Raw genomic sequence first — 12,848 nt, forward strand, 5'->3', positions numbered from 1 at the left:
GACGTTGCCCATGAATGTGATGCTGCGCTGGCTGCACTAGAGTAGGCAAAAATGTTCTTGTGTTGTCGCATCGTGATAATTATCGACGTGTGAAGAACAAGAAGGAGCGGAATGTTTATCCCTTCCGTCGAGTCGGATAAAGGCATTTAAAAAATTGATGCGCCCTCGTCAAACGACGACCATGGTTGAACGCGAAGGATTCTTCGTGATGGATTGCTTTGTTGGCCAATCGCACGCTGCGAGTATGTGCCACTCTGGAGGTATGCAGCGCTTGTCTAGAATACAGGCAGCAACTCCCGGGTGTGCACTCCGTAGGCATAACCTTCGGGTTTGGGGCGTACGGCGCGAATCCGTACCACCTGCTTGGCGTTTAGGCAGCAGTTTTTTTTGAGTGGGTGCCGGTTTGAGATGTTAAACCCCAATATGTGACGTTAGGCCTGTCACATCTTTAGGTTTAGACCTAACGTCCTAAACCTCAAAATGGGAAGACCGGCCTAATAACTTGTGGCAAACAGCCTTAGACACGCAGAGCAACGTCATTCTCATCTTACGTCAGCCTGGGGGTAACGGCTGTCAATGTTCACCTCACAACATGAAGCTTTTTAATTTCGCTTAACACTTGGGGACACGAAACGCTCTTCCTGGATCAGGAAACAAACTCGAGCAGATGATATCATAGTTCAAGTAAAGAAAAAGAAATGGACTTGGGCGGGCCATGTAGTGAGACGAACCGACAACCGGTACACAATTAGGGTGACACAGTGGATACTAAAAGTTGGGTCTAGAAGCAGGGGAAGGCCAACAACATGCTGGAGGGAGGAAATACGAAAATTCGGTGTCCAACAGTGGAGTCGAGCGGTGCAGGACAGGAGGCGTTGGAAGTCAATGCGCGAGTCCTTCGCCCTGCAGTGGACCTGAGCAGGCTGTTGTTGATGATGATGATGATGATGATGATGACACTTCACCCACAATAATCATTATCGTCAGAGAAAGTTGGCTTTCCTACACGGCGTATTCACGTTGAAGGATTTTGAAATCAGTGAGAACCCTAAGGGTGCGCATTAAGACAACCCATAAAGTCCTCGTTATAAACGCACGGGACCAGCCTCAAATGTTTCATCCTAACAATGATTGAACCTTGGGAAAACCAGCAAAAAATCAGGTGTAGACATGAAGCAAGAAAAAGACAACACACACGCTTCGTAGTGTTTACATCTAATTTTTCGCTGGTTTGCCCCGGCTTCACCATAAACCAGCTTACGCTGCAAGCTACACTTAAACGAATTGAATACCTTCCGTACCTTTCCATATTAATGAAAAAAAGTAAGGAAAAGTGCTAAAATGTAGCTCCCGAATGTCGCAGGCCTCTAAGGCGCTTTACCGATGCCACATAAAACAATTGGCAATATGTTCCCAATAATTCACTTTATGCAGCTGCAAGAAGCGTGGTACAGCAAGAAAATTGGTACAGCAACAAGGAACTATTTTGTTAGATGAGATCGGGGTGGAAACGAATTTCTATTATCGGTTAAACTTGCTTGCAGCCCTGTCGCTCCTCAGTAATTTCCATCAAAGTTAAGCTTACTGTTCCGTTTCTGCCGCCATCAGAACAATTTAGGGCTCTAGGTCCTTCAAGAAAGAAGGGAGGCCCGAAGCCGATTGTGACGTTCAGGCCACGCTAAGCCTGAGTAATTGTTTGCAAAGGAGGTGATTCTAGCTGAACTGAGTATTAGCAGCCGACTCCGGAACATTGTGACTTCAGTTCTCTGCATTTGCTAAACCCGTAGAATTTTCTGAGGCACTCACAATACTCACTCACAACAGTCATAATAAAATCTGCATCATATGAACTTTGGATTCAGAAACGAAGAGGAGACTTCGAATATAAGGCGAACAAGTTTGAATTGGGTTTTAAAATGGGCTGTAGGTGTATGCCTTAAATATGCTAGTGTTTTCCATGCCCTTAGTTAGGAATAGCTTGCCGAGTAATATAACAGGGCAGATACTACCACAACCTAACTGAGAGCTAGCTTATTGTGACGGGGCGCAATTGCAGCGCGCAAGCAAAATGCGGGTGGGGTAATAAGATTTTGCAGGCACGGTAAAGCTCAGTTCCGAATTGTTCAAGCACGGTTTTAGCAAAAACAAAGGCAAACTTTGTTTCTGGGGGAAAACTTTACCATCGCTTCCTAAAGAAAAATTAGACAAGCGCGAAAGCTTTCTCACAACAAAATTGCGTAAAAAGCGCGTCAAAACCTTCGCTGAAAGTGCGCCTAATCTATCGTCAAACATTGAAAGACCGCAATCGCAAATGAATGTCGAATTCGCGCTACGATGTTTCTCACACTAAGTAAACACACCTACGAACGATCTAAATGTATGCCGATACGTGGTTTATGAGATAAAGGTATACTTTTATATACCTCCTGATGATCGATGCACGTATTGTCTTATTCAGAAACGTTCCTTTTTGGCGATCTTTAATAAACCATTTTGGCCCAATAGAAGCCCAGTGTCACGCGCGCGCCGCGTGTCCACAGATCTTATCAGAGCTTTTCAGTTGACCAACCGCTCTGTAAAGGCGTGTGTTAGTGTTTAAAGACGATAGTCCTTCTTGGGCTATTTAAACGCCGAAATTTTGGTCTGTCCGCCTGTCTGTCTGTCTGTGACTCGACTCAGCCACCCGGCCAAAGTGAAACAGACACTACGGAATAGTTTTATATACCCACAATGAAATTCAAACGCCTAAGTCCGGTTTTAATGTGCATACTTGTCAACGTTGTTGAACAAGAACAAGACATAACGCAAATATAAAGCAGAAAATCAATACATGAGTGATATTTGCAGTGTTCCTTTATCAGAAAACTCACGGATGCTTGGTTTTTGCTATAGCAAATGAAATACTGCATCAACTGCAGGAAACCGTCGCCTGCTGTTGCCCGCGCTACCTGGCGGCATTTAAAAAATCAAACGGCAACAGCAACTAAAGGTTCCACTAGATAGGTTCCATTTTCCGCTTGGAACTCTCATGGAGTAGGACAACGTGGTTCTACAAACGTTGCAGTAGATGCCTGGATTCACGTGCGTCTCCGGCAGCGCGTCTACGCGCAGCGCTTTCACCGAGGCACCCGACTTCGAGAAGTGGAACGCGGTAGATTTAAATTGACTTGAGCAAACCTCTAGGGGGTTGGAGGGCAAGACGGGAAAGGAACAGCATAAGAGGTTAGCCGTAAATGCAAGGCAGGCATTTACTTGCCAGGGGCGCCAGTGGACTATCGACTTTAGACGACATTTGCAACGAAAGGAGCAGAAACACAGCCATTTTTTTTTTTGCAGGATGCCATTGATTGATTGATTGTGGGGTTTCACGCACCGACGCAACGCAGGTGATGAGGCGCGCCGTAGTGGAGGGCTCCGGATTAATTTTGACCACCTGGGGATCTTTATCGTGCGCCGAAATCTCGTACACACGGGCGTTTTTGCTTTTCGCCTCCATCAGAAAAGCGGCCGCCGCGGCCGGGAATCGAACCCGCGACCTCGTGCTCAGCAGCGCAACGCCTTAGCCACTGAGCCACCGCGGCGGGTCAGGATGCCATCCGTACCACTAAGAGCGCATTTACTTTAAAATGCTTGCGATTTATAATTGTACATTTCGTAGAAACAGGGATCGTATACGTCACTTAAATATATTCAATTCCTCACTTAAATGTACTTAAATGTTAATTGTCGGTCATTTTTAGAACCATTTTTCGGCTACACCGACGTCGGACGCCGTATTTACGCGTAACGAGGCATTTATTGATGATTGATTGTAGGGTTTAACGCGCCGACGCAGCGCAGGCGATGAGGCGCGCCGTAGTGGAGGCCTCCGGATTAATTTTGACCACCTGGGGATCTTTAACGTGCGCCGAAATCTCGTACACACGGGCGTTTTTGCTTTTCGCCTCCATCAGAAAAGCGACCGCCGGGGCCGGGAATCGAACCCGCGACCTCGTGCTCAGCAGCGCAAGTAAGGAGGCATTTAATGCATTCAGCTCAAGCTCAAGCACGTGACCAAGCAGCCTTGATCGCGGACTCTGGTTCGTTCCCGGCGGCGGCGGCCGGTTTTTTGGTGAAGGGGAACTATATAAACGTCCGCGTCTCGAGATTTTGGCCCAATTAAAGGTCCCGAGGTGTTCTATATAAATCTGCAGTTCTCCGCTAAGGAGGGCTTCATATTACTAGTGAGAGCTCCGGCATTTCAAACGCTTAATTTATTTTCAGCCCATGACCACGATGCCTTTTGTGAAGCAGGAGCACCTTCAAAGCCAGTTGTTGCATCGTTCCATTGAAGAAGTTTGTCGTTACACCAAGAAACTGCACTTTATGTTAGGATGTTCAGTCTTGCATCGACAGAAATTATTCTGATTTCGACAGCGTAAGGAATGTAAGAATGTTGTCAGGTCACCTAAAAAAATTATAGATGTGCGTGAGACAGAACAGCTGCCCTAAGTTGGATCTCCGGGAGAAATCCTGGTTGCGTATTCGTGGCGGTGATATTTTATGTCTAAATTCTATCATCTAAATCCTATTAACAACTAGAGGCCGTAAAAAGGTAAGCGTTCGGTGTACAGATTTTGAGTTGTTTGAACTCATAATTAATTTTGGTTTATTGGGTTGAAGGCTAAGTAAAACCAGAAGGACTCTGGTAAAACCATTATGCTCCTTTCAGACTTCATTTTTATAATTAATGAAACTTTTAATCCAGTCACTTAAACTAATGGTGCTATGAAAATCAATAACAGCAGCTCCCGCCTAATATCCTCTGTGTGCCGAAATTGATTGCGTCAAACTCTGTTGAGTGTATGGGACGAAAACATAATTTTGCCAGTGCGAAAATGTCGAACTTGAATTACAGCTCATAAAACGCTCTATAACAAGTTTCTCGATTATTTTGCTGTATGAGGAGGAATAGTGATTGTGACCAGGGAACAGGCCGTCCTATCCTAAAGAGGCCCTCTTATCCTATTTAAACCTTGCGTACTTTCCGTAGGCCCGAAATGAAAGAACCGCCTGAAGCCACCCAGAAACCATGCTCGTGAGGGCATCAGCAATCTCTTAGCAGTCTACAGAATTCAAAAAGGATGAGTTAGGCCCAAGCTTGGTGGAGTGTTTTATACCCAGGACACAGGGAAATTTTTTCTATGAACGCCGACGGTAAGCAAATATAACGACGGAAGGACAGCACGAAATATCAAACAAGAGGAACTTGAAGTGAAAAACCATGCTGATTGCACTGGACATTCAAGTGAAAATTGGTATGTGCTGAGGCTCATCAGTCATTTCAGTTACTCCTGATTTTGGACTGGCTAACTTCACGTAATCCTTGTTTATATCCAATTTTCGATTAATAATTCTTCCGCACTTAGTAGTAGATCCGCGATATAACCTAGCTGAGGAGATAACATGCGAGGTGTGCTGTTATAGTGGTAGCTGCGTGAAATTTCAAAGCTGAGATAACTACGTAAAATGCTTCCTTTTTTATCCGGAGATACCTCCCAGCAAGTTTCAACAGTAGCCATTCAGTATAACATATTTTAAACCCATTTCAATCTCTGCTCGCCAGAGAAAGCCCAGAGCGGGCCAGCATGGCGTCATCTACTACTTGCCCGAAACTGCCGACGTCGGGGCTCCCGTGACGTAGCCGACGCACTGCCTGCGGTTGGCGCGTGCTGCTACGCCGTGTGTACACGTCATGGTTTGGGACTGACGTCATGCTGCCCGGGTGCGCGGCGATGGTGAAGACATCGGACAGTCCGGGCGAGTGCGTGCGCTCGCTCGCGCGCGCGTACAGACCGGCAGCGGTGCGACAAAAATGGTGACGTCACGTGATACCTCCTGTCATGGCGTCCGCTCGGCGTTCGTTTTGTCGAAACCGAAACTGACACGAATAAACGACGCTGTAAATGATCGTTTACGCTGCGATCGACCGTTTAATGTGCCCTTCTATGATTAGAGGGCTAATAGGCACCCATAGCAGCGGAAACAAAGACTAACACGAAAATTTCGGGTCAGTACTCCTTTAAGAGAGATATGAAAGAGTAGTTTCTTCCCACCTTCATTAAAATTTTGTGTTTAAGAAAAACGGCCCGGTTGGTTGTTCGTGTTTTGAACTTTTTTGAATGCCGGGTACAGCAATGGAAAAAGGCATGCATACTCTGGATTCAAAAATAATTCTTTGCGAACATTTACAACAGGAATTTCCGCGTCCTTAAGAACAGAGACATCGCTTGCATTTGAAGTACCTTACGGTTACGGCTTATAAACATCATAAAATGTTTTTACGCAATAACATGAATAATCTTCGCAAGCGAAAAATAGGCTATGTCAATCCGCCTAAGCGCTATAACAACTTCATCAAATAAAAACAGCAATAATCATTTGCTTCGCGGTCGACTTTTCTGTATTCTTGCACTGGTTAAATTTGAATTTTGAATTTTGTCCTTCGGCATTTTTGTGAGTAGCAAAGCTCTCAAGGGATCTGCGAAGATGCGCTTGACCTCTTTCCACACGATAGCGTTGTACCTTTGGAAAATGTTCCCTCATTGAACCCGAAATTATGGGCGGAATGTGTGCTCCCCCCCCCCCCCCCCCCCATATCATCTTTTGTAGCAATGACGAGGGTTTAATGACACTTCTTTCGCAACACAGGCACCGACAGCGATCTAGAATATCCGAATTAAGGCAGCGGAATAAGGATACCACGGTCGGTAGACGAAGACAGATATTGCGAGGCGCCCGGAACAGAAAAAGTTCGCAATAAAATCTTGAGGGAAATGCATTCGCTAACGAAATTATTTGCCCATAGCGTTGCTACAACAAAAATGAAGAATATTGATATCCCATGGGAGCTAACATTAAATCGTAAGCAAACATAATACACAGCGGGGGGGGGGGGGGGGGAGGGGGGGGGATTGTTGAGTAGTAAAGTCCCGCGTGTGTACGCTACGCAAGAATTAGATCGGGAACCTACTATTTTAAATGTGATGTTGTCAGAAACGTGAGGGCAACTCCCGCTTGTTTTTCGCGTAAGATTTTTTCGGTCTTTAACTCATCGCGGTCCGAGTGCACAGATTCAAAGTGTTGACGTATTATCGAACGACCATATAGCCATTATTCTGCCTCTCTTTGCCTTGCATACTCCCCGCTGTCTGAAAGATATTAGCATAAATTATCGTATAATTATCAGTCAGCAGAGTAGTAGATCTTCTTGTCGGTGAGCCTATTCTATGACAGTCACATCAGTGTAAGTCATCTTGATGAAAACATTGAGAATGCTAGCAGCAGTTATGATGATGATGATGATGGTGGTGGTCGTGGTGGTGATCAAAATATTGGCGGAGACATGATGAGCAGCCGTCAACTCATGTTTAACAGCCAGTGCTGTACAGGCCTGATTTCGACACAGTGTACCTGTAAATACAGCAAAGCGATTGGCGAAAAAAAGAAGTAGCAAGCTTTAGCGATGTGGCCAAGCCAACAACGTATTTTTACATTTAAACATTTTAATACCTTTCTCGTATACGGCAAGAAAACTTCTTTGTTTTTCGCACCGGTCATGGTAGAAACTGGACGGTAAATCATTATTTGCTTTGCTAGATAGAAGTTAACAATACGTCCAAAGCCGTGGGTGAGCAGATATCGAGAGCGAAACGGTAGATACAAAGCGTGATTGCAAACAATCTGCCCTCTCGTTCCAGGAAGCGAGTGGATTGCTAGCCTCTCTCAACGGTAAAACTGCGCCCCCCCCCTCCCCACACACACACGAGTCATTCAGCCGCGCTAGATGACAAATGCTTTGCTTTTCTCGAGTTCCGGTGGCGGAGATATTTCTCTCGCAAGCAGTGAGTGAGGATACGGGAGAAAGACAGCTTAGAACTAAGCGGTCAATGAACGCTACACCCTAAAACAACCATAAGGTCGACCGATAACGCCAGAAAAACTGAAATGAAACACAACGGAAACGAGAAATTGATGGGGAGTCCGACAATTTCCAGAAGTCCTTCTTTTAAGAGAAGAACGACAGCGCCGGAAGTATAACAAAAAAGGAAAAGCCATGACAAATGCCTCCTTAAAAAGCTTTTCACGTTCCCCACAAAACGAAATGACCGAAACGTGAAGAGTACTTTAGCGGCCGCCTTCAGAGCGGACTGCTCGTTTTCATTAGGAACTTTTCTACGCCCAGCATTCTTCTGATCCACGGAGCCGAAAGTAGTCCTTTGTGTCTTTCTCGAGAGCCAATTTAAACTATTACTGTGCGCGGGCGGCTACTGCCGTCAGCAAAATGAGAAAATGCCCTGTCGGGAAAACAGGGAAAAGTGCCGCAAGCTGGACAAGTAACGATCCACCTTCATCACAATTTGAAAGCGTTGTCTGATAACAGCAATGCTGAACGACAATGCGAACGCACTAAGCTTGCTCCACCTCACTGAAATATTTGTGCCTCGTCTGGAATATGATCTAAGCATCAGTAGGAGAAAACTGCAGCAGTGTGTGATAAAACACGGGTGAAAAAGGATAGCTGAAAAGCGCTGTCCTTTACTCGCGTAACAAACTTCAAAGCTGCTTCGTAACGTTGTCGTACTGTACGCATCATGGTTTTTTTTTTTCAGCAGCCCATTCATACGGTTTTGTAATATGTTTTGTTGCCATGAGTTATTCGCAATAACACTTGTTTTTGAGTAGGTCAGGCGTACAGTTTTATCACCTTTTGTGAATATCCCTTAAAACTGATTTTCTTTTCAATATTGTCCAGAATAAAGATGGCATAATGAAGAGTGTTTTTTATTGTCTACAAAGATCAGCTATATTTATAAAAATGAGGCAGTTAGATATCAAATATTTTACCGAACAAACCTCATTGTTGCAGGCAAACAAGCGATACGTCTCCTTGCAGAAACATCCGAGGTTGCTAAATGCGCGTATGAGTTTAACGACATGACTCATACGAATATGCGGTACTTTTATCCTACATGAATTTTTACAGGTTCGCCAGACTCTCTCAAGCACAGAGGATCCGGAAGGTACTCCGGAGGCCGATCCAACAGTAATTTGTACATAGGTAGGCTTTGCGTGCATCATCCGCGCCCAAATCTTGTAGCATTCGCCTCCTCGCCTGGTTACTTTCGTAGATGACCGATCCCGCCTTGCACTATGCATCCGACCACGTAGCACTGTTCCATTGAAGTTCTGCAAGCTTTCGTGAACGTTTCTAGAGATATTGGTGCAGTTATCAAATCAGCCGCCAGAATGTATCTGCCCCCTCGAATGCCCATAATTCATGCTTTGGTATGCCTGTCTCTCTTTTGTGATTTGAGTTTCTCTGGGAACCATGCGTTCTTTTACAACTCCTGCTGCCTTTTTTTGTTGTTTTTGTCCTGCCATTTTTCACGTGATTGTATAGGGTTTAGGGCGTGAACGCATGATCATGGTTGGAATATTTCTTGCTCGTGTGCTTGTGTGCGTGCGTGCCACTTAAGTTTAGACGCCTTCTTGAGTTATTTTTTTTCGGAACAGCCGCTTTACGAAGGGCAAAAGGGCGGAAATATTTCCTATGTAAATACACTTTCAAGCTAATACTCGTAGCGCATCAGACTGCGTAACAAAAAAACAACATACTCATTGTGCAAGAAATTCTAAAAATACGGTATTTGTTCTTGGTGAAAAAAAATTCAGAGACCAGAACACTCATAATTGTGCGCTCAATAACTCTTACCGTTAAAATAAGACATAATGATGTGGCTTAAATTCGTAATCTTTCGCTGCCTGGCAGGCTTTTTCAGTATTCGAGCTTGAAAGGCTATGGCCAAGTATAACGAAGCACCTTTCCTTTACCGATGGCTGGACACGTTGACAAAGAATAGAGTAGCATGTAAGAAGCAATCTACACATGCAATATTCGTTGGGTTTCTTATTCAGCTGCTTATGGAAGTAATGTAGTGCAAGCGTGAAACTTATTTTCTTAATTTCTTACTGTTTTGCAGTTGTTCAATTCTAACCTCAACACGAAGAACTGTTGTTGCTGATGTTAAAATAAACGTTTGATTGGTTTCATTTAATTTGAGGTTCGTGCCAAGTAAACTGAGAACCTAATCAGCACAAGGTGTGTCTGAGCCATTGTGAGCAGTCACGTGCTGCAACTATCCTTGGCTGATCGCATTCAGCCTTGGGTATCACCAATACAGTATCACAATATTCAAACTATTTTTGTTAACTGGCGAGTCGTTTTTCTCAACTCTTCGCAGATATACTTAGCCAAAAGCCGTTCCTACAAACACGCAGTAATCACAGCAGTTTCACATCTGTTGCTGGTTTTTTCTCGTCCCTATCGCTTCACGCAGGCGCCATCTTCACGCCGCACTCGCGGGAGCAGCAGACCGCCTACGAGTTCACCATGTTCGAGCACAACAGGGGTGACTCCAGGTTCAAGGTCAACTCCTCCACGGGCGTGGTACTCAATGACGACCCTTTCAACATGACCCGTGAAGGTGAGCCCGCTCAGCGACGAAGAAACAAGCCCCGGTGGGCACCGAAGTCTCCAAAGTTCTCGAGAACCTGAAGAATTTGCACCGACACGTGATGGCCCTGTTAATTACAAACTCCACAGCATGGCTTCAAAGCCGAGCTTGTCTGGCTTTAAGAAAAAAGTGTAATGAACCACCCATTTTCGCAGGACGTCGTTGCAGATAAACTCAGTTGCGGTTATTTTTTTTAAATTCTGCCGCAAGCTAGGACGTTGTTCAGCAAGCGGAGTGGAGGAATACATATATTTGCGTGGACAAAAATATAAATATGGTGACACCACCCAGCTTGTGGAGCATCGTGGTGGCCAAGGGTCCTACTAGAAATTTCCCTTCAAATATAGTTTCGGCATGGCATTAAGTAGGTTGTCAAAGGTTTGTGCAGTTTCAATTCCCAGGCGTACACTAAGACTTTGCTGGAAAATGCATTCCCGGTTCACGCGCTGCCACCACCCCGTCGAAGATCTCGCTACAGTGGGCAAAAAGTGTTACACGTGCACCGGCATTTCGCGAATTATCATGTGGCCCAAAACAATTCCAATTTTCAACTTTTCAGGTGCATTAGCGAGGGACGAATCGGTTGTCTGATCTTCGCCTTCACAGGTGAAGAAAAGAGGAATTGCCAGAGCTGGGGACTTGGCTTTCCCTTACAAAGATTCTTGATGTGGCAAAGCACGCTTGTAAGGGGCAAGCCGTTGTCCACGAGCACAAGCGAAGATGTCGGTGCAGCGTAAATCTCATGGCCAACAACTGTGTCGAAACCAAGTTGGGTGGGCGAAATCAAAGGACTGAAATTAAAAAAAACCCTTGGCAACATGCATAAAACACTACCAGCAGCTACACAGGAATTGGTTCAGCCAAGCTGAAAAATACAAACAAACGAACCAAATATGTCACGAGGCTTCAGAGCTGTAACTAAAGGACAAGCTTTCAAAAAATGGTTCCACAGTAGACATCTGGTACCGCACATAGTTAGTTTCTCATCAGCCGTTTCGTTCGATGGTTATTTTTCTTCGAAGTACGCTAATGAACCGACGCGCAAAAAGATATTCCCAGGAGTTACCTTGAGGTCTTCACTTAAGTGAGCCGCTACAAGACATACCAACACCACTTCCTCACAAATGTTGCGCACACGAATGAGAAAACTACAATGACAACACAATACACACCCGTATCAAGATTGCAAGTGATCGCATAGTCTCTATGAGTTCTGAGTTTCGGTCGTTTCTACACGAATGTAGCCGGAAACATCCAGAAGACAAACGTCCCGGGGGGAGAGAGTGTGATCAGCTTTTTACACTCAAATCTAGCAACTCGAGAAACTGTACGATTAGTCCTGTAACCTGGGCGAGAAATGGGTTGTTTAAAGTAATAGAAGCATTTGGTGGACACCACCGCAAGCTTGAGATTTGCACTTCCGGTGTGCACTCGCAAGATAACCATGCTAACGGCCCCTCGTTGTTGCTGGGTTTTCGACCTTCATTGGTTATGGAAAATGGGCAATCACGTGGCGACATACTTTAGAGAGTTTGTACTCTTCCTTAACGCGGAGGCAGTGCGAAAAACGCAATTATACGCATTCTTTTCTAAATGTCGAAAAACATGATGAGAGGTGTCTTGCACCCCTGAGGTTGAGGCCATGAAGACGAAATAAAAGTTGGGTTTATTCAAAATATTTGGTGTTTTTTAGCCCCCTCAGCTCTTTTCCGGCAAGGAGCGAAGATTTATTGACTAAGACAGTAAGCAATTTAGGCCCGCATTTTAATTCTTCCGCTCAATCGAATGTTTCATGACGTCAGCAATAACGTTTATATAGTGCAGGTTCCGTAAAGCAAGGGTAGTATGTTGACCGGGGCTGCCGACATCTCACAAGCGCCCTTTTTAGTTGCCTTGGTTACCATCCGCCTTCCTATGTGAGGCAGCAATACCGCTGCTCGCGGTATTCTCATCGGTATCGTCGGCCTCACGGTCTCTCGGTACCTCAGTCTCATGGTATCGTCCTGTATCTTGTCGTTTGCGCTGTGGTTCAACATGCATCACCAACTCGCCCACATTTTCACGTTGCTATGCTTCTGAACTTACTTTTATAACTGAAGTATTTTTGCCATGGTTGATAGCAGTCGTTTCGTGAAGCATCAGGTATGGCTCAACAAACAAGCTCACGTAAGGCGTCGTACCACTTATGCAAGGGGACCAGTGTTGCGTCAGACAAGCCCAACACATCGGACGGCTCTGTTTAGGCAGTGTTGGTCGGCAAAGTGCCGCACTAACAGTTTCCAGGTTCACCTG

The 12,848-nt window shown here is 45.2% G+C and overlaps 1 protein-coding gene across 4 annotated transcripts in view; it reads left to right on the top strand.

Moving 5' to 3' along the window:
- LOC144173879 (glutamate receptor 1-like) overlaps positions 1–12,848 on the top strand; it is a 294,845-nt gene that overhangs the window by 106,879 nt on the left and 175,118 nt on the right. For 3 of the 4 annotated variants that reach the window (XM_077702179.1, XM_077702177.1, XM_077702180.1), the window contains exons 2-3: positions 9,026–9,100; positions 10,380–10,526. In XM_077702179.1, the coding sequence (XP_077558305.1) occupies positions 9,026–9,100; positions 10,380–10,526 (222 nt within the window). The remainder of the gene's footprint in view (positions 1–9,025; positions 9,101–10,379; positions 10,527–12,848) is intronic. The other variant, XM_077702178.1, reaches the window with a different exon arrangement.

The sequence above is a fragment of the Haemaphysalis longicornis genome, unplaced genomic scaffold (genome assembly GCF_048455015.1).
Source record: "Haemaphysalis longicornis isolate Haplotype H1 unplaced genomic scaffold, Haemaphysalis longicornis Haplotype H1 scaffold_3, whole genome shotgun sequence".
NCBI lineage: Eukaryota > Metazoa > Arthropoda > Arachnida > Ixodida > Ixodidae > Haemaphysalis > Haemaphysalis longicornis.